This window comes from Meleagris gallopavo, chromosome 17, assembly GCF_905368555.1.
Source record: "Meleagris gallopavo chromosome 17, MGAL_WU_HG_1.1, whole genome shotgun sequence".
NCBI lineage: Eukaryota > Metazoa > Chordata > Aves > Galliformes > Phasianidae > Meleagris > Meleagris gallopavo.
The window spans coordinates 1,594,970-1,620,498 of NC_139420.1; the positions used below are offsets into that span (position 1 = coordinate 1,594,970).

A 25,529-nucleotide genomic window follows, 5' to 3' on the forward strand; every position below is an offset into this window, starting at 1 on the left:
AGCTCAACGGCGGTAGAAATGCATAAACCCCTGGAAGTTCTGTTACAGTCCTTTGGAACAGAAGAAGGCTCAGCTGGGGTAGCTTAAAGGAATAGGGCTGAATTAATTAGTTTCTCTGTTTAGGTAATAATACCATTAATCATGATGAACCGTTTTGTGAGAAGGCTGATATCCAGCCCAGCGTAATTCCGCAGGAATCCCATTGCAGTGCAGCATTATTGATGGGTCATCCTCCGAAAGTGTAAGAGCAATGCCTCTAATACAGCAAATGGCAAACCACCGACGTGCTTTTAATATTCAGACTGCCACATCATGATGAATTCCTCCAGCACCGCTGCGGCTGCAATAAGCAATCCTTCAGGAATGCCATGGTGGCACAGCATTGATTTAACACTTGCTTTCCAAACGTTGCATAGGCCCAACGCTTCCACAGGGCACAGCCCACGCTCGGATTTGCTGCAGTGTGCACTGACGGCCTGCGCTGGGACGAGGCAGCTACGGACTCTTTGTCATAGAGGTTAGGGAGGCTGATTTGGTCAGGTCTGCCTTATAAGTGATGTCAAGCATGATGGTGCATCAGACAATGGCAGAGGGGGAGAGTTACAGCCCCTCAGCCAGCATGACTAACGTCTTTATGCTGACTGCAGCACACTTTGCACTTCCACCATGTGTTGTACGTTCCTCCGATTTCAGCTGGGAGAGCAGGTGCTGATTTTTAATGCCTATTTTGTCTTAAGCCTCCTTTCATCAGATTCAGGACCCTGCTATTTCATTTCATTTTATTTTTTATGCCCGGTAATTTAGTCAGACACAAACTTAAGAACAGAAGCCGTAACATGCTGTTAAAGCGCAGTCGCCCACTGCTGAATCAGCCCTTAGGGCTGGGGGGCTGGGAGCACCTCTCCATGCCCCATAGATGCCTGCTCTCAGCCTACGGGAAGAGCTGGGGGGAGCAAAAGGAGACACACGTGAGAGCACCTCTGGGCTGCGGCCCTCCTTTTCCGTCCTTCCCACCATTTGCACCGGGAGCAGAGACCCACAGACCGAACTCAGCCCCAATCCCAGCACCAACCCTGGCTCCGAGCCGCCATCGCCGACCATCGGCCCCGGCTGGGCAGCCACTCACACAAACACACCACCGCCTTTTTCATCCAAAATCAATGTTGTATTTATCTTCATTGATCTACAAGGAAACTGAATGTTTAAAATTACAGGGGGTGCAGGGGGGAGGATGGGGAAGGGGGGGAAACAAGAGTTACAGAGCCAAGAAAATAGTAGCGGATGGCTGAATTAACTAGAGAGAAAAAGCCCAGGATATATAAAACATGGACACTGAAAAATAAAATAAGGGAGGGGGGGATGGTACAGCAAGTAAAACATGGCAAAATTTACATATGGATGAAAAGTAAAATCGGAAATAAAAAATAAATCATGCCAAAAAGCAGTTCAAGGCAGAACCACACTGAAACAAACATTTGCTTATGGTCTTCATGTACTATAGATAATATATCAGAATTTCTTTTTTTTTAATCAACCATTAGACTTTTTTTTTTTTTTTTTTGCACTCCTAAAATTCTACTTTGTCTTGTATACAGATTCCAATAAGAACACTGCACAATTAGCACAAGGGGTCCACGGAAAATTGTCCTTGCTTGCCAGCGATCCTGCCCACAACACAAAAAAAGAGGAAAAAAAAAAAGGAAAAAAAAAAATAAGGAAAGGGTCTGCCGCATGGTACTGTGCCAGTTCCATCTGCTTCTGCCAGCTTGAAGAGTAGGAAACCAGAATTCCCTTCCAGGAGCGTGTCTCTCTTCCCTCGCCGAACTGTCCCTTGTGTTTGTACAAAAAAATCCAGTCTCTTTCTTTGTGAAACACAAGCCGCCCGCTTCCTGCTCACATGCCGCTTCCATCGGTCTCCGTAGTTGCGAGTTGGTTGTTTTTGGGTTGTTTGTTTTTGAACCTTCCTCCCCCCAGCATCCACTACGACCTGCCTCCAGGTTCTTGCATAGTTGAAGTATATATGCCGTACGTAGCGCTCTGAGTGTGAATTTCTGACTGTGACAAGAGTATGAGTTGTAACCATGTTAACAAATAACCAGAGTGGTTCTAGAAACCATTTTTATAAAGTCTACCTATGTTAAGAATTTAATATTGGTGTACATTTATATTAACAGAATATTTACAGTTTGTTTTCTGTTTTTTGTTGTTTTTCTTTTGTTTAAAACAAGAAGTCAAAAAAAATTCCTCTTAAATTTCTGCATAATATAATAAGGCAAAAAACAAACAGTTTTGTACATTATTATTATTATTAATATTTTAATATATATCTGTAACTTCGGTTCCAAAGTACCAAGGTAAGTGATCGATGGGCCTCAGAAGGGAACCTCACAGTGGACTGTAAAACTACAGTATTTCCATAAATAATACTTTTAAGAAACCCTGGGTATTTTTTCTTAAGGATCTGAGGCCTTTAAAATGCAAATTTAACTAAAAACAAAAGCAAATTTCTCTTTTTTTTTTTTTTCCCTAAGTGAATAAAGAGCACAAAATTAAAAAAAATACAAATCCATTAAAAATGTTTCTCACATTTGGGAAAAAATGTACAAACTTCTTTTTAACTCATTTTTTTTTTTTTTTTAGCACAGAAACAAAAAACAAAACCAAAAATCAATACCTATATATTAAATTCCCATTCTCAGCAACCTTCTTGTTGGAAAGTCTGCACCCCCGACCCCATTATTTATGGAAATGTGCTTAACTTCTACAAATTTTACATTAAAAAAAAAAAAAAAAAGTTTACAGCAGTGCATTTTGTAAAAGGTTTTCTGTGTTTTTTTTTTTGTTGGTTTTTTTTTTCTGTTTGTTGGTTTTTTTTTTCTTTGTTTTTTTTTTCTTCTTCTTTTTTTTTTTTTTTTTTTCTTTTTTCCCCGTTTACTTTATATACAGGAGAGTTTAAAATTCCGTGTGGGGGACTATCGGGCCTCTACTTCTTTGGGGTTCCTAGAGGGGGAGTAGTCCCTGGACTCTGAGTTAGTGAGCGGGGTAGTCCTGCGGGGGGAGGCAGGCCGGGTGCTGCTCGCTGGCACGAGGGGCGGCGGGGCGCTCAGCGCCGCGGTCGGAGGGTTCCTGTTCAGAATCCCGTTGTGCATGGCAGTGGATGGACTCAGTCTGGGGTAATGCATCCCGCTCAAATGAGGCATGAAGGATGGCACGTGTGCCAGGTGACTTTCGATAGGGGACGAGTGCAAGTGGTGCATTCTGGCACGCTCAAGTTCCTCCCGTAAGTGCAAGCGCTCTCTTTCCTCCACTTGCCGCAACCGCTCCTGCTCTCGGCGCGCTTCCAGAAGGTTCTCGTGGTTGTAGTCGTGCGGCTCCCTGTCCCTGTAAGAACGCTCGTGGTCGTAAAACCCGGAGGTGGTAGGGAACCTGTGGATGGGATCCGTCCGGAGCTGGAAGTCCATTCGACGGTGCAGGTCCAAGCTCCGGTGGTAGGCATCTCGCAACGGGTCCCTCATTGGGTCCCAAGAAAATCCAGGATGTGGCAGCCTCTCTCTTCCTGACAAAGGATTCATGCCGATGAGTGGGGTCATCATCCTGCTGCGGTCCAGCACATTCATGTTGTTCATCTGGTGCACGCTGCCCATGGAGATAGGCATGGAGGCTGCCATCGAGGGAGGCAATGATAATCCGTGCAAAGTAGGGGGCGGGGGATGCTCCACTGATCGGGAGTGCTGCGAAGGCTCAGAGCCCACCACCAGCACGTCGCTGTCTTCCTTCCTCTCCTCTTTGACCTTGATGTCATTCTTAATCTTCTGGAGGTCACTTGGAAGCTCTGTCTTTCTCTCCATGTCCTTGCTCATTAGATTGGTAAGCTTCAAGCTCTCACTTAGTGCAGGTTTGCTGTATGGGGATACAGACTGGATTACTGGCTTTGTGTTGTCCTCAGAGGGTCTCTTATCATGGCTTGGAGTTTCCTTCACTGGGGAACGGCTCTCTTTAATCTTGTGTTCTGCTATGGGTGGCTCTCTCAGCCGGTCAGGGTGCTCTCGCTCGGGCTCTTTGGACCTTTCCCTTTCAGCAAGGCTCACCTGCCTGATGGGATCGCTGGAGGTTTGGCTGTTGCTGCGGATGAGATTGCTTATCTGATGTGTCACTGGAGCTGATGCCGGTGAGGATCTGTTTGAATGTCTGTTTTTATCCATGAGGTCTCTGTAAAAGAAGTGCAGATACATCCTTGGGTTTGTGCAAACAAAGATACACGTGATGTTGGACACGCATAGTGCTGTGCCTAGCTGCACCATTTTAGATTGCTCAGAAAATGATTTGAAAAGCTCTGCTAGCATCAGCTACAGCTGTGGAATTCCCTGCAAGGGATGAAATACCTGCCTTAAGGTAGTTCACAAGGCTAGTTCACTGTTCACTAAGAAATGAAGAAGTACAGATGGTTTATTTACTGCTTTTTAAAGAAGGTGGTTATTGTGTGTGCACATCTCCTGCTGCCAGACAGTGACTTCCTTGGCTACAACTTTCTTTACTGCGTGGATTCTTTCCTAGAGCATGGATGTAGGAATAGAACTGTTTTGGAAACCTATGGAAAAGTATGCTGGTGCTTCACGAGACAGCCTCAACAACTAGAAGCAGCTACGAGATGATGATTATTTTTCTGTGGAGCTGCAGTGAACTGTGTACTGTTGGCATTCTGTCAGTTCAGCGAAGTGCTTAAGGAAAACATCCTTGCACAGGCCAAAGAAAGGAATGATGGCCTGCAATGAGGAGCAAGGGGTTCAAGGATAACATCCACTGTATAGAAGAAGCAGTGAGATATTTCTGCCTCTGAGCAAGCCAAGTAGTTGCACTTATTCCCATGTCCTTAACTGAATAAATAAGGCCACCTTTTAGAAGCACTTTGCTCTGAATGACAGATACCTTAAATGCAGAATATGATGGTGTGATTGAGAAAAGAGTGTTCTGCTGGAAGGGCTCAGTGATGCCTTTCTTTTGTGCCTTGAGTTTGTGTTTGAGAGCTGTAAAGCCAGAATGCTGAGAACTGGAGGTGTTTGGGGTAGATCAGTATTTATGATTATAGTTGCTAACCCAGATTTCTCTCTCTGTGGTAGTCCTGATTGCTGGCCAGGGATATAGGTTATTAAAACCATGTCCAAACATCGATGCTGGGGACAGCTTAGGCTGAATTAATAGAAACGTAATAGAGATGTTAACCCCTGTGTGAACACTCTTGAGAGTGAAGTAACCTTGGTTTAGAAATGATTTATGCTAAAGCCAACAAGGGAGCTTCCTATCTGAATGACTATTCATACAAGGGTGTCAGACAGTTTAACACTGAAAGCAAGATGATTCTCAGCCTATTGCTTCTATATAATCTTGTTCACAGGCACTGCCAGAAAAGCTCATTAAAAGCACTCCAGGCAAACTGCAAAACCCTGATCAGCAGTCAAATGCATACATCTAAGGCTTGCAGGCTTCTACTGCCCAAAAGAAATAGACTGTTGGAGACAGCCAGGGTCTGAAATATAAAGAACTTCAAAATCACAATGTAAAGCTTCAGAATCATAAAGCTGGAAGCTAATGACGTATCTATAGCTCAGGTGATACAGTTCTGTCATCGTTACTAAGGGTTTGCCTACAGTGTAATTTCTTAAAATCACTTTTACTAATGAATTCATGCATGCTGCTCCAGATACAGACATTTGCATTTTTATCTCATTAACGTCCAGCTAACACTTGAGTTTACCAGTTTACCTGCAATGAGAGCTATGATTGCCTACAAAGGAGCCATCACAATACCACTTCCACCCTTTCAGAATCTGTGGCACTGCTAAAGGAGGCTGCTGAAAACGGTCAAGTACCCCTGAAAGCTCTGACATGCTCACTTTCCCAACCTGGTGCTTTTTAGTAACCTGCTAGCAGGCAAGAAAAGTCAAGCCTACTGTATTTCCACAGAGGACAAAACCTAAAAGGCAGGGTTTTCTTTTGTGCCACTGGTACTTACACTTATCTGGGGGACATGGCTATCAGCTGCTTCAGAGACAATCAATGTTTTGCTCTGAAGGTGATTTTACAATGGGAACTGGCAGTGAAGGAAAGATGAGAAAAAAATACAGAGGAAAAAGAGAACTGGAATAAACAGCTGAAAAGCACACACTGCTCACCTCTCTTTGTCTCTGTCATCTTTACTCAGAGAAAGATCCCTCTTCTCGGGCTCCCGCTCCCTGTCTCTGTCATGGTTTGTCACCGAGGAGCTTCGCTCGGAGTCGCTCGGCTTGGGCCACTGCGGAGGTGTTGGGAAGGATGGCGGGGTCCGATGGAGTCTGTTCCACGGCTCATGGGGATTACTGAAATTCTGCAGGTTTGGGCCGTCTTTGTGAGTAAAAATGTTGTTGTGAGCTAGAATAACGGCAGGGAAGGAGGAAGAGTTAAAGATAATTCAAACCAAATCAATACAAATGCATTTTGCACAAGACAAAGTAAAACCAGAGCTGTCCTTTCAAGACTTCTTAACGTGGAGCTCGTGGCGAGGGGGAGCTGCTAACAGGGCGTCAGAGATACCTCTGGCGCTGGCCAAAGACCCACCAGCTCTTTTAAGGCCACTGGTGGAGGAAGCTTTAGCTATGTACGTCCGAATAACTCAGAGATGACTTATGAAAGAGCACAGCTCCTTTTCTGCCCCCCACCCCTGCGAAGATTCCAGCATAAAAGCAATACTCTTCCTCAGCTTCCCTCACTGGCAAAACTGTTAATTTCTGGATAGTTACAAGCAGTCAGCCGCCTGCAGCTGAGTAGTCGAGGAGTTTTTGTTAAAGAAACCGGACTATTTGGTGGTACGTATGTATGTGTATAAAAACAGAGCTTGGCTGTACGTTTTTTTAGAACAGTCACACGATTTTCCTCCATCAGTCTTGATCTAATTCCTGTCGCACCATGAGATGCATAAGCATGCTCTCTTATGCGTGGCTCCCAAGCATGTCTTGCCTACAGGTAACATGCTTTTGAAGTACAATCATTTTATACAGGTAATTTAAACTTCAGATATTGGTTACAGAGAAAGTCTATGCTCTGAATTAGGAGAAGTATCAGTAGCCGCCCCCCTGTCCATCTCCACTGTTTGAAGGGTGTTATCTTAGATGCACATGGTGTGCCAGAGCTCAGCGGGTCAAGCAGCTCCAGCACCCCTAGGAACACACAAGGCACCAGCCTTCAGCAGTGAGGAGACACAGGGCACAGCTACTGATGTCTGTGACATGCAGAAAAGCTCCCACCACAGAGACCTGGAAATCTTAGGTGCAGTGTTTTCAGATAGGAGAATGGAGGTTAGGAAACAAACTTCTTTAAAAACTACCACCAGCTGCTGTAAATATTAGCATGTGGCTTTTCTGGAAGGGATGTTTGTCTGCAGTAACCCAGCCAGTACTTACTCAGAGCATGACTGCCTAATCCTCCAAAGGCATTGCTGCCTAAGTTCCCAAGGCCGCTGAAGGTGCTTGACCTGCTAAATGGATCTGGAAAGGCAAACAGGGATTTAGCAGGCATTTAGCCAAGAATGTTGGAGAATGAAATGCACCCCTCCCCTTCTTAACGGTCTGAATCCAAGTAGGATTAGGCCAGACTTTAAGCTGATCCTTCTCATCGCAAGGTTCTTTGCACAGAAAATTCCCAGCATGTTAAAATGGAGAAGGGATTCGGTGCTCACCCTGCAAACAGGTGCTGCAATAAACTTTTGTATGCCAGTCAGAGGGGAATGAGAAATTAAGTTCTATAGCTGCAATTAAGGTGGCTGTTGCTAAATTGTTAACTCCCCTTCCCTGTCAGCAGTAATACTAGAAGCATTACAATTGCTTTGAAAGAACAAGCAGGCTCCTAGGTCAGCAAAATGAGGGGGATGCAGTGTTTCACTGTCATTTCTCTGTACAACCTTTTGCCCTCTGTAATGGTGCACAGAGACAATCCTAAGCTAAGTGCTATGGACATCCATCCATAAACATGTGGTCTGTTCATGCCCAAATCCTCTCCCATAACTGCTTCCTTGATCACAGTGGTGGTGGAAATGATAGCATGGCCTTAGCCTTACTAACACTTGTTCTTTTAGAAGTCCTGCCTTTTACTTCACTTGAGGCACCCATCACCAAGGGGTTCTTCTCCGAGTGCCTAACGCAGTTTTACACCCTCCAAGGACAGCTGCAGGTTAAGATCTCACTGCTTTCCTCCTATTCATCTCAAAACAACTCCTCCTTCTGCCCACTATGTCTGTCTTTTTACAGTATTTAACTTGCCATGTTACAGGAGATGAAGTGCTTCCCATTTCCTCATGGACATCCTTATATTTACCATACCCAGGCAAACAGCACAAACAGCTTGGAGTTTTACACCAACAGCTATTCACTTATTTACTTATTTTGAAATAGCTGTTCTTGCCCTTCCCCCTTATATTTTTTGTAGTTGGTGACTCTGCAGGGATACAGTTCGTTTTGAAGGATGTTCAGGAATTGTAAATGTGGGTATTTGCAACAGAAAAGAAGTCTACTGGGTCATGTGGCATGCTACATTTACTGATTGGGTGAGTGTTACTACAACATTAATCAACAGAGCTTGATCTTTAATTGGCAATGAGCTGCTTGTGAGCTTTTAAAATGAGGAAATTTGAAAAAATCAAGCTCTACTTACTGCCAATTAGGAAACTGAAGGACTGGCAAAATGTGCAGAACAGCTATTTGCCAGGAACTGTTCAGTGAACCTTAATAAAGAACATAACCAAGAACTTTCATAGGTGAGAAAGGGTATGGGAGGAGCCCATGTCAAACTTGTTTGAGGTACCTCTGAAGTAAAACCTCCTGTTTCCCTGGGCACATTTCAACAACACAGAAGGGATCCAGAGGTCAGGTTTCAGCTTGTGTGCAGTGCTACGCCCTCCCCTCTCAGAGGAGGGGGGTCTGCTAATCTCGCTCCTCTCCTTTGGAAATGAGAGAGGGTGTGCTGGGAAGCTGGCTGGGCAGGAGGACTTCCGAGTGAGCTGCTCATCCCTAAGACAGTTCTGTCCTCTCCCTCTGCTACTGCTACAGTGCCTCAGGCAGAGCCGTGCTGAGAGCCAGGGTCAGAAGTGTAAAGGCGAAGGCAGGGTTTACTTACACTTACCTGCCAAGTGGTTAGTAGGCAGGAAACTGCTGTGATGAGGTGAAGGACCAAAGGGGGTGGTGGCTGGATGCGTTGCACCTGTGACAACAAGGTCCCTTTTTAGTTCAGTGGCAGGTGACACAGACCCTGCCCATCAAACTCAAGCTTTCACATCTGTCTCTGCAACCACAGGCTCCCCCAAGGTATTTCTTCCTCTCCTAGCCCACGGCCATAGTGCCACAATGCCCTCTGGGAATGGAACAGCTTAGCACAGTACTTTACATTAGGTTGAGGTAAGGTGAAAGAATGGGCTGAAATGAGCTAGTCTGTCCTGCATTCCCAGGTGGACCAAGCTCATGCTCAGGTGGGTTCAAAAGGGAAAACCAGAGCAGAAAATAAAACATTTGCCACTGGTGCAGGCAGACACACACTGAGCTAAACAGGTTTGCAACTGTATCACGTGAAAGCACTGGCATCCCCTGGCACAGGGATACACAGGTTTTGGAGGAAGATAGATTCCCATATGTACTGGAAACGAATGAGTGTTTGGGAATCTCCTGGGCTTGACTTTAGCTCCTTGAGATCAGCACAGATCATTTTCAGGATGCACCTAAAATCTAGTTTTGAATATTTGTGTTTCAAATGTATGCACAAGAACCCTCTGCAAATATTTGGGCCATGATGTCCATTCAGTGCCTCCTCTGCCTGTACTTCTGCCTCAGCAAACAAAGCAGGATTATCAACTATCACAGCCTGCAGTTGCTGCATGGATGCAACAACCTGTGCCTCCCCTGCAGAAAGCAAAAGTTGCCATACTAACTGTCTCATCTTGTTAGAAACTCATAATTCCGTACAATGGCAGAAGCAGCACTTTCCCGAGGACAGAATTTTATGGAGGTGCTGGTCAGTCCAGGACCTGGTTTTCCTCGGTGCCAGAGCTCAGAGTGCTGTAAAACGCACTTGTGTTCAGGTATCAGCAGCCTATAAAGCCTGAGAGGGAGACAGTGCTTCCCATCCCTCACCAGCTCGGGCACCACAAACCTAAGCAGCCAGAAAATTAGTTGAGGAAACTTAAGAGAGACCACGGGTATGAGACCTGAAGTTATCTATAAACATTCTGACTGCTCCAATGCCTCAAGACAGATGGAGACTGTCATCTTTCTAATCCTTTAAGATTTCAGAAGGTGTATAATGGATGGGAGATTTCTTCAAAGGAGACGGCTTACAAACTCAACTACACGGGCTGATAATAAAAAATCCTCTGGAGGAAGCCAGTAGCAGCATTGCAGGCTGTCAGGTAGTTATTAAATATAGCGTCTGCCAGGCAGCCGAACATCCGTCCTGAAGACAGGTGGCCCTAAGATAACTTATGTCTCCCACAGTAACGAGGCAATGCGGCAGAAGCCATGATTCACATCGACGACACGCTTGTTCGATAAGGTGAAAAGAATGCCTCAGATATTGCAGAGCAAAAGATTTATTCATCTCTATATTACTGCTGCAATGTTTGCTCACTTTGATTGCACTCTTTACCTGGAGTTAATGTGATGGCTGTTGTGATTAATACACTGGTGGACAAGCTGCTGTAAGGTTGTTTTTCTCCAACAGAAGTTTTTTATTAATTTGCCATCTTTAATATATCTATTTCAGACTGTTCCACTCTTGCTTTTATGAATGGAGAAGCGAGCCATGCTTGCATCTTTATAAGAGAAAAAGCTCAAGACACCAATTAGATTGGTGCTTTGATTCAACAGACTGTTTTAGCCTGGTAGGGTAAACTCTGTCCAAGATAGCATTCAGCAGTAAAACCATACGGGAGGCAAGATTCTTGTAATGACAACACTGGACAGACTGAGCCAGTGGTAAGGAAAGAGCTGCCACAGGAGAACAGGTGGAGGGTTGTAGATAAGCTGTGCTTATGCATCCAAGCAGATGCAGTAAGTATCTCAGCTCCATACTATCGAAGTATCTTTACAAAGACCAAAATACAGAGAAGTGTTCAACAATATGCAGCTAGAATCAGCAACAATTGTATGCAGCGGAAGCCTGCATTCGAGATGTAAGACTTTTCATCCACAGATAAGGTCTAAAGGACACTGAACCACTACTGGAGATCCTGAAGGCCACCTGACACACACTCAGAAGTCACCTCCCATTGAGGTTTCAGCTCCATTCAGTTCTGCTGTGTTTTGGTCAGGCTCGGGACTACACTCATGGAACACTTCTTAACCTCATTCATTTCAACAGTAATGATTCAATGCTGCATCATAAAAGCATAACATTTGTTGTCAATGAATTACACACATAAGGGGCTGAACTGTACCATATCAATTGTCAGCCCACTGAGAAGGCTGACTTTAGCATCTCAAACAAAGAAATTCAGCAGAAGCCCAGGGGTAGTTTGAGCCCAGGGAACAGAACAAAGCCAGCATCTGGCAAATGGGCACCAACGAAAAGCACCAGTGGCCTCCAAAGAGAAAATGTCAGAGCTGCAGTCTGCTGTGATCAGAAGCATCAAGAACAGTACACTGAGGCTTACTGAACCTTTGTAATCGAATTAATTGTAATTACTTCTACAACATATTGGAAAGCAATTTATCTACATAAACAGTAGTTTCTTCTAAAACATTCAATGCTATTTTAAGCCTTAGAGATGGCTGCACTTAGAAATATCTGAGGGAATTCTACATTTAAAAAACAAATGCTTAAAAAATACACCTTCTGTGCTATTTTTCAATTCTGTTAGTGAAGTCTTTCACTTTACAAAACCCCCAGGTTTCCAGAAAACAAACATAACTAGATGAGTGGATGAGCAAAGAACACAGCAAATATAAGAGCAAGAAAGAAACTAGGACCACTTCCAATCGTATGCAATGGAAACATTTTCAAGTGTTTTGTCAAAATTGCTTTTTAATATCCCTCCACAGTCTATCAGGGAGGCACATCAGCACACAGACACAACTTCAAGAGCCAAGTGCTGCAGCTCAGTGATGCAGAGAACTCGCTCCGCAGGCTGCCAGCTCTGCTCCCACAGCAGGGCTCACAGCCCCATCCCAGTGCCTCCACATCCCCTGAAGCAATCTTGCCCACTACAATTTTGAAGGCATACGCAGCTGCAGAGATACACTTTAAATACAGTGGGGTTTTTTTTGTTGTTTTTTGGGGGCTGTGGGGGGAGGAAGCAACAAGTGATGAGCCGCCCTTACCTGTAGTAGAAAACAGAGGCCTGGCAAGGTCCTGTGGATAATGGAAGCCTGGAAACACTCCAGGGGCAGGAGGTCTGCTGAACAGGTCAAGTTTACCGCCTATCTCGAGCTTGTGGGGATCCAGCTGCATTTGCTGCCAAATGATACAAAAACAGTCTCATTATGCATTACCTTTTTTTTTTAATGGGAGAAAAAGAAAGGGAGTTGAGGCTTGTTGCTGCTTAGCACTGCCAGGGAGAGTTAGTAAGAGTGACAGCAGCAGCTCTGGTCACGTACCACAGCCATGCTCTGACAGCATCTATAAGGCCATTTCACTCCACAGCCTCTCAGCTGCCTGCCTCATCCACATGAATAAGGTCTGAAGTGAGCGCTCAGCCCCTCAGCACACACTGGAGCATGCAACATGATACACCGAGCGTGCTGCACCACGGGAGCAGTCAGCAGTCTCAGCTTGACAAAAAAATATTCTGAGGGCAGAAAGCTGCCGACAGAAGCCCTGGGAGCTGGGTGACGGACTCGTCTGGTTTGCTTTTCCAGTTTGGAAAGAGAGAAATGTTTTTAGACTGTGTCTTTCCTCCAGCCAGCATCACTCAGCATGAAGGTAGGGGGAGAGAGATGAAGAAAACTGACTCTGAGTCTCATCCAGGGGCTATTTTTACCCTTCCCCTACAGAAGTGAGCGTGGCCAGCCCAAGGAACTGCACCTAAGTCAAACACATGCATGCCTCTTGATAAGTATGCATCTTCAAGATATATTTACTTATTCAGAAAAAACACGTAACTCTTAGACGTACTTATTTAAGCATTTAATATTCTTCATTAATGGGACAAAACCCTACAGCAGGACCTATAAAAAATACCACTCTACAGAAGTCATCTTAATTCTATTCTGTCTGCCACAGGGAGCTCTGAGTCCACAGGAGCACCCTGGTGTACCTGCATCTTGTTGACTCTCAAGGTTCACAGCCACCCCATCTTCACTGCAATGCAGAAAGCCCAACAATCTCTAACACAGGAACTACCAACCTACTCTCCAGGTCTATGTTTGGTAAAACATTCTTCACAGTATCAGTCATTTAATCCTTGTTAGGATAATACTCCATATTCCACAGGAGGTACTTGTACAGAAGGGAAATGACATTAAACATCCACGCTTTGTACAAAGCTGGATTTTGGGCAAAGCAGCCCTCTACCTCTCTTCTCTGTCTCCAAACACTTAGGTTTGTCCTGCTCATTTGGTGCCCTTCAACCAAACTCCTTTGTCCTCAGGTAAACTATACAGTTGCTACAACAAATGTTAGAAGGACTGAACGTGTTAGTTAGTCAACACAGGCTTGCTTCTGCCTCATCTGTCTCTACAACATTACATGTAAGCCAGAAGATCTGGCTTTGTTCCATAAACTGTCTGAATTACCTTTATCTTTTGCTGGTGATGGTAGATCTGCCAGGCGATCTGTACATGAACTGCACACCACTTCCCGGGTTTCTGCAATGGAAAACACAAGAATTTAGATTAATTTATACGTTAGCAATCTACATCAGATAGAAAGTTTCATTTCCCTTACTGTCTAGCAGCTGAGCAATGAGAAAGGCTGATTACTAAAATGGCACAATAGATGATTGACATTTTTTTCTGTACCGCAGCTGATGATGTTTAAATTAAGAAGGAAAGAAACAGGAAGAATGTGGGATGTGGGAAATCTTCCTCATCTCACGGAGATCTGAGATCTCTCACTCTCAGGACTTATTCTCATACCTGTGCTCTCTCCTTCATAAACTCAAATAAATGGCTGCAAAGAACACTACAGCATGTTGAAGAGAAAGGATCTGATGCTTAATCATCCTGTTCATTCATCCTTGCTGCACTGCGTCTGCAAGCTAACTCGTGTGTGATCATTAGGACTGCTTGCATTTCGGGAGGAAAAGTGTATGGACAAAGATTGACCAGGGACGACCAGTGCCACAGCTGAATGAGTTACTATTTGTCAGCTGATCTGCAGTACCCACAACAGAGTGTTTTTATGAAACATGAGAATCCCAGACAAAACACGGTGACCTAAGCCACCACAAATGTGATCATTTGTGAATGTCTGCCCACGCTCACAGTCATTTATTTCTGTGACCCTTATTTCATACTGTGAACTATTAATGTACAAAAATGGATGCAAAACATGGATGGGATTCAACCTGTAAGTTATTAATCAGAAGTAGCTACGAGCCAACAATGACATTTTGTTTTAAATAAAGGATGAGCTTGAATTTTTCTACTGGACATGTTAAATGTCAAAAACACATGCACATAATATATATAAAATCCCCCACAAACCTTACTTACTCTTACTGGTGGCCTGTAAGGGTCTGACACCTATGGAAAAAGCAGAAAGAAATCAATCAGTCATTCTAAAACTAGTAAGTATACAGAAAGGTGGGGAACTTCCTTCCTCCGAATAAGTAGAAGCATTCAGAAAGCAATGTTCCAGAGAAGTCCCCTGTGACAAGGGAAAACTAAAAGGCTTAAAGCAGGCTTAAAACTTCTCTTTCATTCCTTGCAGCAGACTCAACAGAATTTTATGATAAACTGTGCAGCTTCATACCAGTAAATGAACAGTACTCATGCTTTTCTGAACCTTATAATTGCTCTGAAATGGAGTGCATAAAACTACTCTCCAAGTGATGCTTTGGAAAAAGTCCTTGAAGAAGTTTCCTGCCTCATTTCCCTCTGACTTTGTTTAAAAAAGTCAATACATCTCTTTGCATTCATGACTGGTGGAGGCTACAGTTGTCTCATCAATAAAAGAAAATTCAGTCTGGACTGCACTTTCAGAGTCTTGAAAGGCTAATTTAGTTGTCAGCTGCTCTCTCGCTTTTTTTTTTTAATGAGCAATCACTCTGTTTACTGTAAATCCAGAGAAGCTCAAAGGAAGGTGATACAGTGTTGCCTACCCCTGGAGTCTTCTGCAGCAGCGTATGGTGGACTGTGCCTGGTCTACCTGCTACGTCGATAGGGTTTGAAGTCTGAAAGACAAGAACAGAGAGTGAACAAAAGTGTGTCATATCAACAGCTCATTTAACATCTCTATTAGATGTTAACAGCATTTATTATTCCACATTTGTACTGTGCTTCGAACACGCATATCGCTACATTAGTGCTAAATGTTATCTCTTACTGACAGCCAACAGCATTTAATCACTGTGTCATCAATTATTTAGCAGCAGAATTACGGCAGCACCCCTAAGCCCCAGTTGAAATACCAGCCCTACTGTGCTAGGCAGTATGCAAGTGGATGGGAAGAGACAGTCCCTGCCCCCAGAAGCTTATTCTTTAGAGAAAACAGGCAGCCAATAGGAGAGGAAACAAGAGAGGTGGATTGATTCCCTCAGTGTTTCAGGCAGCAGCCAGTACCACAGTCAGGAACAGAACAATTCAAGCATTCTAGTCCTGCATTCCACCTATTGGGCCGTGGCCTCTTTCCATCCAGGGCGAGAGGATACAATGGTTACAAAGGCAACAGCCCATCTATTTGCTTTGACAAGGCAAAATGAGAAACTTTAGAAGGTGCTTGTGGGTCTTTTATAGCTTTGCATTGTTTATCCCATTATTTTCCTGCAAGAATTAAACACCTCATTGAACGAATCCCTGTTCCTCCTCCTCCTCCGGCTCCCACCTGTTGTCCTGTCCTAGTCGATCCCCTAGAACTCATTTGCCTTCTCTGGAATTCATCCATCTCCCACTCCCAGAGCAACTGCACCTGGTGCCTCCGCACAGCTGAGTGCAAAGGGGTTAAACCTCATTCCCTGAGCAATTATTTGACTCACATTATAGGTCAAATTATGGTAGATTTCAACTGCGCAAGGAACAAATAAAATTATGGGTGTGGAAGGTTTTCATTTATCTAGGGCTACATTACTTCCAGATTCATTAAAAACAGAATTCTTGTGTGCGTGGAGGTAAGTCATCAAGCTCCCCAGGCAGAGCTGAGCTCCCAGGGCCAGTCTGACAGCTGAGGTATATGTAAGGTGGCAAATAAGTTACAGCTATCATACAGGCAAGAGTCTTAGGATCACAACACGTTAATAGCATGGTGTCATCCTGTCCCTTTGTCCCCTGGAGAAAGATGTGAAAGCTTCCTCCAGCAAACCACACTGCATACTTCTGACCTTTTCAAGTTCTTAGCTTGTGAGAAATGCCTTTGGGAAACTCACTGAGAAGTTTACCGTCAGCCTGGATTTATGTGCAGTGGATTTACACACACAGCTGTAGGCAACTGACATGGAAGGGGAAAAACAAAACCAAGACCTCTGCTTTGGAAACCAAGAAGTGCAGGATTCAGCATGCCAAAACCAAGCCATCAGCTCTGTAGTGGTTAAGAAGGCTTTGGTCAAACAGCTTAGGAGGGAGAGCATGGAAAAATGATGCAGTAACAATGCAGCAGACTTGAGTGGCTTTGCTGAGCAGTTCAACTCTGTCTCCTCTACAAAACCAGAAAATAACATGCCAAAGTGGCAGATCCATTTCTCAACCTTTTTTTTTTTTTTTTTGAGATGTTAGATTGCAAGCAAATACAGCACTGTCCAGAAATCAAGTGCTGTTAGTGATTAACCACTGCATCATTGTGACCCTGAGCTGTTTAAACTCAAACGAGCAAAATTCTTTTTATCTATCATTAAAATGAATTAAATCTGCATATAATATGGCTCTGTTTAAAAATGTAAAGGGTCTGTGCTCGCTTTTTCCTTCTTGCCATACAATTGCTTCTCTGTGATCTACTGGCATTTTACAATAAGATGGTATCTATAAAACTCTGCAGTGAAGGTGGAAGCCAGAAGAGCATGCTGTCTGTGCAGCAGAAGCTCCTCATTAACAGCAGCCTTATGGCAAAACTCAACTCTCTTTTCATGCGAGAAAAAAATTGTCATTTCCATTATTTGTGCAGCTTTTCTTGGGAAATAAAGTTCAGATCTCGACAACTTGGGGTCCACAGGGAACCACTGGCTTCCATGCAAGAACAACAACAATCTTGCCCAGGGACACCCACGTCCTTTCCCTCTTGATCCCTCTGCTTAGATGCAACTGCTACTCTCCCAGCTCTGTAGTCATTACGTACAGCACTGTTGTTGAACAAAGTCATTTCAGAGGCTCTGCTATTTGCAATTTATCCAGGAAAAAAAAATAATTTATAAGATTAGGTGGGCACTGAGAAAATACTTGAGGTTCTAACAATAAAATGAAATTAAAATTGGGAAGGTTGCAGGAGACCTTACTTGCAGTGGTTGCTTACCGACCTCCACTGACATCAGTGAGAAAAGCACACTGCACAGTCCTAGCTGGCTATAGAAACTACCTTCCAAATGCTATCAGAACAGCACTGGCTACAGCGCTAGTTCTCAAACTCCTCTAAGACAGCAGCAGAGCTCTATGGAGATGCAGTTCAAGACAAGAAATCTCTAAAATCATAGCATGCAAGGAAGATAAATGCATGGCACCTTAAAAATGGAATAGATGCTCTATTTTCAAACCAATGCCATATTCACATTTCTTGGCTGGAGGGATTTAACACTTTAGATAATAAAAAGACCAAGTATGGGAGAAAAAAAAACAGTGCACACCACAGAATTCAGTGAAAATGGTGGTTATCATGGCAATACCTCAAAATGCCAGTCAGTGCCAGCTGCAATGATATGTTACATGTGCAGTGCACCTTTCAGACATTATCAGCAAGAAGGTTGCAGGCATTAATCGACCCTTATAAACCCACTAAAAGACAACGTTACGGATGAGGAAGCTGAGGAACAGAAGATTCAAGCAACTTGTCCAAGGTCAGACAGCACTGGAGCTGGGAATAAAAATTCAGATCCTTCACACTGCTCTACCCATTTCTAGCTGTCTCTTCCTATTGTTCTCACACTTGTACAGTCAGTTTTTCCTTCTTTCTGGAATAAACAGCCTATCTTCTGCAATCTCAGTCTGTTAAATTTACAAAATGATTTGAGACTCATCGGTCTAATATTAGCTGTAAATATGTCAATCAAATAATGCATTTGCCTGCATTCTTCTCCTCCAGGTTCAGCTGACCTCCCAAGTGAACCACTACATCCTTTTCCAAGGAACAATCTGTAGAGCCAAGAGAAAACTTCTGCTCAAGCACTGGCTGCTTTGTGTAGAGGATGCTCATTGACCTGCGGGGTGATCGCTTCCAACCCTGTGTTGCACTTCTGCTACTTCAGTCATGTGCTACAAAATCACCAGGGACACCACTCTGAATACAATTTCTCTCCCGGCAAAAGAACAAAGCCTTCAAAGAAGAAGTCTGTACCTTCGGTTGAAATGCTCCCTGAAGTGACCCAAAGGGACCTGAATGTGGAAGCATGGGTGGCATTCCAGGCATTGCTGGAGGATAGGTTGGAAAGAACTACAAAAGAAAAAGAGATGCTTATGTCACAGGACAACTTGAACAGCAGTGGAGGTAGGTGCCAGGCCTGGCACATACAAAAATAGTAAAGTGTCGAACAAGTGCCACAGTGAATATACAAACTAAATTTGCTTTCGAAATTTTTAAGAGCAAAGCCAAAACTTGGAAAATGTGATCATCTAATGAGTTTTCTCAATAGTGCTGAACGTGTCTGTCTTTAAAATTTGAGGAACTATCGCAGGAAGCACAGAGCATTCACCATTCTTGGAGGAACTGGAATAATTTGGCTTCTATGTTCATTTTTGGTTAACTTTGTGGTTTTCTGTAGTAGAAAACAAATTGATCCTGTTTGGAAATATGATCTGCTTTCATTTTCAAAGCAAAAAAGAACCACAAGATGCTCTATTGCACACTAACCACAGGCAACATGCACACTGCCTTGCGGTTGTGTGGGCTGGTTAAGTTTTGCTTAGGTCTCTCCTGAGCACATACAGCAGTTTTTGAAGTCCTAAAACGTAACAGTTTTGTGCTTTGGAGCAGTGGGGAGCACCAGGAAGAAACCACCAGTCTGACTTACTCCTGTGACCTGAGCAAAATCTTGTGAAAGAGCCATGCACAACGGGCTGCTGCACTGTGAGAAGCACCAGCTGCAAAGACACTGCAATGACCACCGATTCAGCAACCCCTGCGCATTCCCTGCCACACCAGGCACAGCAATACAGAGCCACAGCAGCAAAAACGCAGTAGACAAAGATTAAAAAAAAACAACCAAAAAACTCAAAGAAAATTGTGTACCTTGAAAAATAAATCAAGACGGGAAAAGAGCTTAGAAATGAATGAATCAAAACACTACTGATCAATCAAAAACAAGCAGAAGAGCAAGCAGAACCGTTAACAAAGACACCACCTAGAAACGTAAGCACTCACGTTGGAATGTCGAAAGTAAGGGTTGTCTAATTTGGGAGCGTACTTGTCAAACTGGAAAGAAAAAACAGAAAGGAAAACAGGTGAGTTTGTTTTTGGCAGTAGTGGACACATCAGGATTTCAACAAAGACAAATCATCATGGCCCATCTGATCAACACTTAACAGAGCAGAACGGACTGATTATTCCATAGTCGCTCATCAGAGAGCCGACTGATTTCCCAGAGCTAATGGGGATGGAAAGGCACTAGCCCCCAGTGTGCACTGGGTGCTGCCAAGTCCCCGTGTGGAACCCAGCCAGGAGGCACTATGTATTGTGTTCCTTCACTATGAAGGGAACAGCCCTGGTATCTGCACCCCAGCAAAAGGCAGGGAGAGTTCTGCTCCAGGTCCAGTCCTGGGACCTATCCCTGGAGCAGTGCACCAGGCCACGGACTAGATGGAGGGGAATGGGTTCCTTTAGACCATAATCTCTACCATGGGGCAACCAGTATCTGCTATCTGTTTTCTGCAATTCTCCAAGTGTCGAAATTGTTTGGAAAAGAGTTTAATGGCTTTAGATGCACAAATATCTTTTTTCTCCCTCCTCTGTAAAAGAGAGAGCTCCCCGGAGAAGAGCTGATTCTTAACTCTGCCTTTCCAACATGGGGTTTTAACACCTCCATGTGTGCAGTCTGTACCCCGTATTTATTTTTATGACCATTAGTCCTATACCACCTTGGAAGCAAAAGCAAAGCATATACACATTACACTTTAGAACAGTATGTACATTCTGCTGGGGAGGAGGGAGTGGGGAAGGAGGCAGGGAAAGGAGCTGTAGGACCCCATGAAAAGCTGCTTATTTTACAAGTCAGCTGCTGTTTCGCACTCCTCTACGTGCAGGAGAGTAGATTCGTAATTTCATTAATTACAGTTATTACTGGAGTCATGTCCTCTCCAGAGTAAATACCAAAAATTACCAAACACATGCAGCTGTAAATTTCAACACTCTTCTCTGGTGTTGGGATTAGCAGAGCTGATCTAGTGCAATATAAGAAGATGTGAGTGAAATATAACAAAAGAGCTTTGCAAGCTGTTTTTGCTATGAAGGCTGACATCAGTGGGACACGGGTGGGAGGGCAGTGAGCTGTGGCAGGATCAGGTATCAGCATTCTTAAATAACACAGGAGATTTCTGAGAAAAGTTCTGAGATCGTTTGACACAGATCAAGAAAACGGGGGAAGGTGTTTACACATGAGTAGCCTGAGCAAACACCTGGGGCTGCTTTCTGAGTGGAGGATATTACTTTAATTGTCTTGCTGCTAAGCAGATTACAACCCAAGAATGTCATCAGGCAATCAACAGTGGGAAAGAAAAGTGAGAAACATTGTGTTCAGTTCATGGTAGTTCTTTCCAAATGCTGCTTTTGCTGTTAGTCCTCATTTTTGCTCGCCTTAGCAGATGATGGCTGCTTCCACCTTTTAGACACAGTGTGAAACTGAGAGGGAAAAAAAGCTGAATCTTGTTCTTTCAACCTAACAAAGTAATTGCCAGAAATGGAGGGAGAGTGTGTTTTAAAGCACTGACAAAACCCATTTGTGGCGGATCACTAACAATTTTGTAACAGCTGCAGCAAAGCCTCGTTGTGCCACTTCAGTGGAAAAAGGCTGAGGCTTATTAGGTGGCCAAAAGGATTTCTGCCACAAGAACCAGCCATGCACCACTTAGCGCTTGTTGAGGTGACCAAATAAAAATGCCAAAACCGATACAGATTTGGGGATAAGGAGGAAGAGGGACAACACTTGCATCACACAAAGAGATGCTGAGCTGTGATGGGTGCGGATGGCATCGCAGCCGTGGGGACGTGCCCTGTAATGGCAGCCACCAACTTCGTGGTGTCCTTGTTGGCATGCTTTGGTGTGGGCAAGGGGGAAGTGAAGTACCCAGAGGGACAGCAAGAAGGGGAGGTGCAGGGGCTCCAGGCTTCTCACAGGCAGCAGCCAGGGGCACCTGGGGCTTAGTATGGGGTCCCTGGGGAGTGCTGGGCCTGTCTCTGGGGCCTCATGGGAGGGGAGGGGACAGCACGCCTGGCTGAAAGGAAGAGGAACTCGTTTCCTTTTGACAAGAGTGGGTTAGGCTTTTTGACCAGAGATGCTCTACTTATCCTCACATTTTGGGCTGGGGTACGCACCATGGGAGGTGCAGAGGGCGGCATGAGCGGCGTCTGGGGCAAGCTGGATGGAAAAGGAGTGAATGTGTGCTGGTGGGTGTGTTGGTGCTGATGCGTGTGTTGGTGCTGGTGAAACTCCGCCCTCAGCAGCGGCACCGGGCCAAGTGAGGCAGCGGCCCGGTCCGAACTCTGAACCAAAAACCGGTTGTTCAGCTCTTGCCTGAGCAGTTCGTGATCTAGAGGAGAGAGAGAGAGAAAAAAAAAAGACACAGAGGCCCGTGGGCCTGTGAGTACCACAAAGATGGAGGAGAAAGAGTCAATATTCACCTGGCATTCCCTGTTTCTGCAGGTCATGCTGTGGTGGTTTTCTACGTGAGGACTCATTGGTGGAGGTAAGAGAGATGCCTGTGACAAAGTACCAATCAGAATCCCCGAATGAGGCTGGCAATACATGATTGGTTGGTTGAATGATATCAACAGGCTGGTATCTAAAGACAAGAGAGAACACCATGAGTCATCACAGCAGAAAACATCATCTCGGGGCTCAGCAAGCAGCCGCCCGCGTCCCCCCCACTGCCCACCCCGGGGCCGCTCAGAGCCCACCTCGGCCCTTCCCCTGCGCTCGCTGGGAACGCACCGACCTGTTTCCTGCCAGCTGTCCCCATCCAGGGGCGTACAACTGCACTGAGTGGACGGCAGCCCTATGCATAACTTACATTTTGACATGCGTGGAGTTAAAGGACAAACCGTTGAGCGGGGCTAGCAGGCAGTGCGGTGCCGATGCACTCAGCCGGCTGCCAACTGCTGGCTCTCATGGCTGCTTCCCCGCAGGACAACCTCCCCCTGCAACCAGGCAACCAGGAATACCCATCCCACTCTGAGGCGTTCTTTGCAAATCATCTTTTTTACTGAGACTCTAAATACTAAGGAGTAAACTTCCTCAGTTTCTAACAGGCTGTATGTTGCAATGTTTTGCCCTCGCCTCCAGGTTTTTCTCCCAGTAGAAAATAAGGAGGAATTGGTGGGAAGAGAAGAAAGGCTGAGCTGGCACAGGAGTTCATGGAAGCTGCAGGGACTGCTGGAACACAGCGCTCTGCCCCACAACAAGGGGCCTGTCCTCAGTACCACTCTCTGGAAGAACCACATCACACCAGCCCTGACTGTATTTCAGGGTAATGGAAGGTACCAGCCCTTCAGAAATGACTGAGGAGAATAAAAACAAATGTCCGATTGCCCAGAAATGTCTGCTGGTGTCAATTAAGTCCATCTGTGATCTTGCCTAACAGCTTCAGACAGGTGCCAGCCGGCATCCAGCACGTCAGGCGTTCTGTAAGCTGTGCACAACCTGTGCCATGAGCTGTGGGTGATGGGCACCATTCCTGACTGACTTCTTGCGACTGAACTTACACTGACCCTCCTTTCTCATGGTCAGATCCCGTCTGAATGGCAGCACTGGGTATAAAGGGGCAAAGGAATATATGTGCTTATTACTGCATATTCCACAGGCACTTCTTTCACTTCAATATTTTAGAGTACCACTAGAAGTATCTAAATCCTTTTCCGAATTGACATCATTAAGCTCTTCAAAAAGAGGCACTCTGATCTAGGATTTCAATGTCTCTACTGACACTTGGAAGTGTATATTCCATTGAAAGCCACTGTTGAAAGCATATTTTGGATGCCTAATTCATTTGCTTTTGAGTAATAATGTGCTGCTAAGAGCAGGTACCGTGCATTGCTACATTCAGTATTAATAATATTTACACATGGACAGAAACGGAGAGCAGAAAGTACATATACTTGTGATGCTGAAGACTAAGGCATGGACCAAATGAGTCTATAATGAGCTCTACTCCAAAAAAGGTGAGAGCACTTAGGACCAAAACCTAGTATTGTTAGAGAACATAATTTCATATGTGTGTTGTGTTTATGCATTTAAATCTGGCACAGATTTAGAAACGGAATCCTTCTGTTAGCGTCAAGATAATCCACTTTCTATTTTTCTTGAGGGAGACATAAAAGCAAGTTGGCATTTCTAAGTGCTCTGATACTCAGTTTCTTTAAAGAGACTCGAACGCAGACCGACAGATTTGCAGCTGGCTCCGGCTCACTGTCCCGCCCCTTGGTTTTGGCCTCTGCTGGGACAAGAAGAGGCCCACAGACGTTCGGAGAAGCAGCACGACACTTGGAGGAATGGCTGCTCCATAGTAAAGATGGGACTGCCAAGTAGTAACCCAGCTCCATGAAGTGCTCTGAGAAACGTTAAGTCAGAACTCAGTTCTTGGGCCTGCCAGCGATGCCTTGCCCCAAGGGCCTGGCTGCATAAACACAGCTAGGAGCACTCTGGAATGCTCAAACAACTACTGTTAAGTGTGCACACATGAGCTGGGCAAGGAAGCAAAGGGTCAATTCTGCTGATGCTGCTAGATTCCCTCATTCAGCAGAGAAGAGACGAAGACCGGTGTTTTTCCTCTGTGTAATACACTGGAGCCACTCTTGAGGCCTCTGAAAGGAGGCCCACATGATGGATGCTCCTAAGTTACTTGCATAAGCTATAGATTTCCAGAGGAAGAAGTGCCACCAGAAGTGCATTCTTGCTATTCTGAGATCTGAACTTTTACCATCAGTGAATGCAGGAACTTAGTGATTTGCTCTTCTTGCTAAGTGTGTCTAATTAACTTCTAAGGAAGAACACTTTTTTCTCCAAAGCAGGGGAAATAAAAAGACAGTAACAGGAGACTTGAAAGCTCCATGCTCTCTTGTAGGCTTTTCTAAGCTGGTGCATTTACTGTGAGCACACATACACTCAAATAGCACAGCAAGGACCATGCTGCAAGTGGTAGTTGGCTCCTACCTCTCTAGGCTACTTAACAACATCACTTGCTTTTAAGAAAGTTTTATGTGAATGACAACAGAAGCTCCTGGATATGCAGCTCTCTGTATTGATTTTATGATGTGCCAGTTTGCAGGCATTCCATACAATGCAGACAAGAGGCATTTCATTGTCTGCAGGGTTAGACACTCAGACCTTTCCCTCCACTAACTTAGGCCTCTCCAGCTTCAATTGCAGAAGAAATCCTTTTAGTAGGAACAAGACTGTTACCATTTCCTGGCAAGCTGCTGAATGTGAATAGGTCACTTGATCTTGCACCTCCTGAAGTTAATGGTGAAAACATACTTGCTTTCAGTGACTGCAGTATCATGCTTTTAGCGAGCACATTGCTATTTCCTTTTGCAACCCTTTCAACGTCTCCATCACAGCAGTTCTTTGCCTTAAACAGGGGAAGCAATGAATAGGTCTCCCACAGTGCTGCCAACATCTTCCCAGCCAAGTAGTTGAAATTCTAGATTGTGCCAGGGCCTGTGAAAGCCAGCAGCTTTGGCCTATGTGGTCCCGCTCCTGGCTATAAACCCACAGCACTCTTGCTTTTCACTGTTCTGAGAGCTCACTTTGGACCAAGTCACATTTCTCCCTCATTTAAGGAAGCAATTCTAAATAATGATACATTATTTAGTTCCTGGAAGGAAAAACAAGGGGATGCAAAACCATCAGAATTTTCAGCAGCAAATCTGCCCTCTCTTTTTCCCTTTAACTGGCTTCATAGGATGCATTTTCCTGCAAAATGCTTGTTCTGTTTAATCCCTGCTGAGTTAGCTGTAGAGTCAAATACCAGATCAAAAGGAGGCCCCAGCAAGTGAAAGTTACAGGGAAGTCT

The 25,529-nt window shown here is 44.7% G+C and overlaps 1 protein-coding gene across 22 annotated transcripts in view; it reads right to left on the reverse strand.

The window, feature by feature from the left end:
• Positions 1-1,143: 1,143 nt before the first annotated feature.
• FBRSL1 (fibrosin like 1) overlaps positions 1,144-25,529 on the reverse strand; it is a 422,126-nt gene continuing 397,740 nt past the window's right edge. For 9 of the 22 annotated variants that reach the window (XM_085238396.1, XM_085238400.1, XM_085238395.1 and 6 more), the window contains 11 exons: positions 21,814-22,049; positions 19,669-19,719; positions 18,646-18,741; positions 15,275-15,346; positions 14,658-14,696; positions 13,746-13,817; positions 12,333-12,465; positions 9,142-9,225; positions 7,434-7,517; positions 6,171-6,405; positions 1,144-4,209 (listed from right to left, as the gene is read on the reverse strand). In XM_085238396.1, the coding sequence (XP_085094522.1) occupies positions 2,973-4,209; positions 6,171-6,405; positions 7,434-7,517; positions 9,142-9,225; positions 12,333-12,465; positions 13,746-13,817; positions 14,658-14,696; positions 15,275-15,346; positions 18,646-18,741; positions 19,669-19,719; positions 21,814-22,049 (2,339 nt within the window). In that variant the 3' untranslated portion in view covers positions 1,144-2,972. Of the gene's footprint in view, positions 4,210-6,170; positions 6,406-7,433; positions 7,518-9,141; positions 9,226-12,332; positions 12,466-13,745; positions 13,818-14,657; positions 14,697-15,274; positions 15,347-18,645; positions 18,742-19,668; positions 19,720-21,813; positions 22,302-25,529 lie in introns of all 22 variants that reach the window. The other 13 variants (XM_085238401.1, XM_085238386.1, XM_085238379.1 and 10 more) reach the window with 12 other exon arrangements.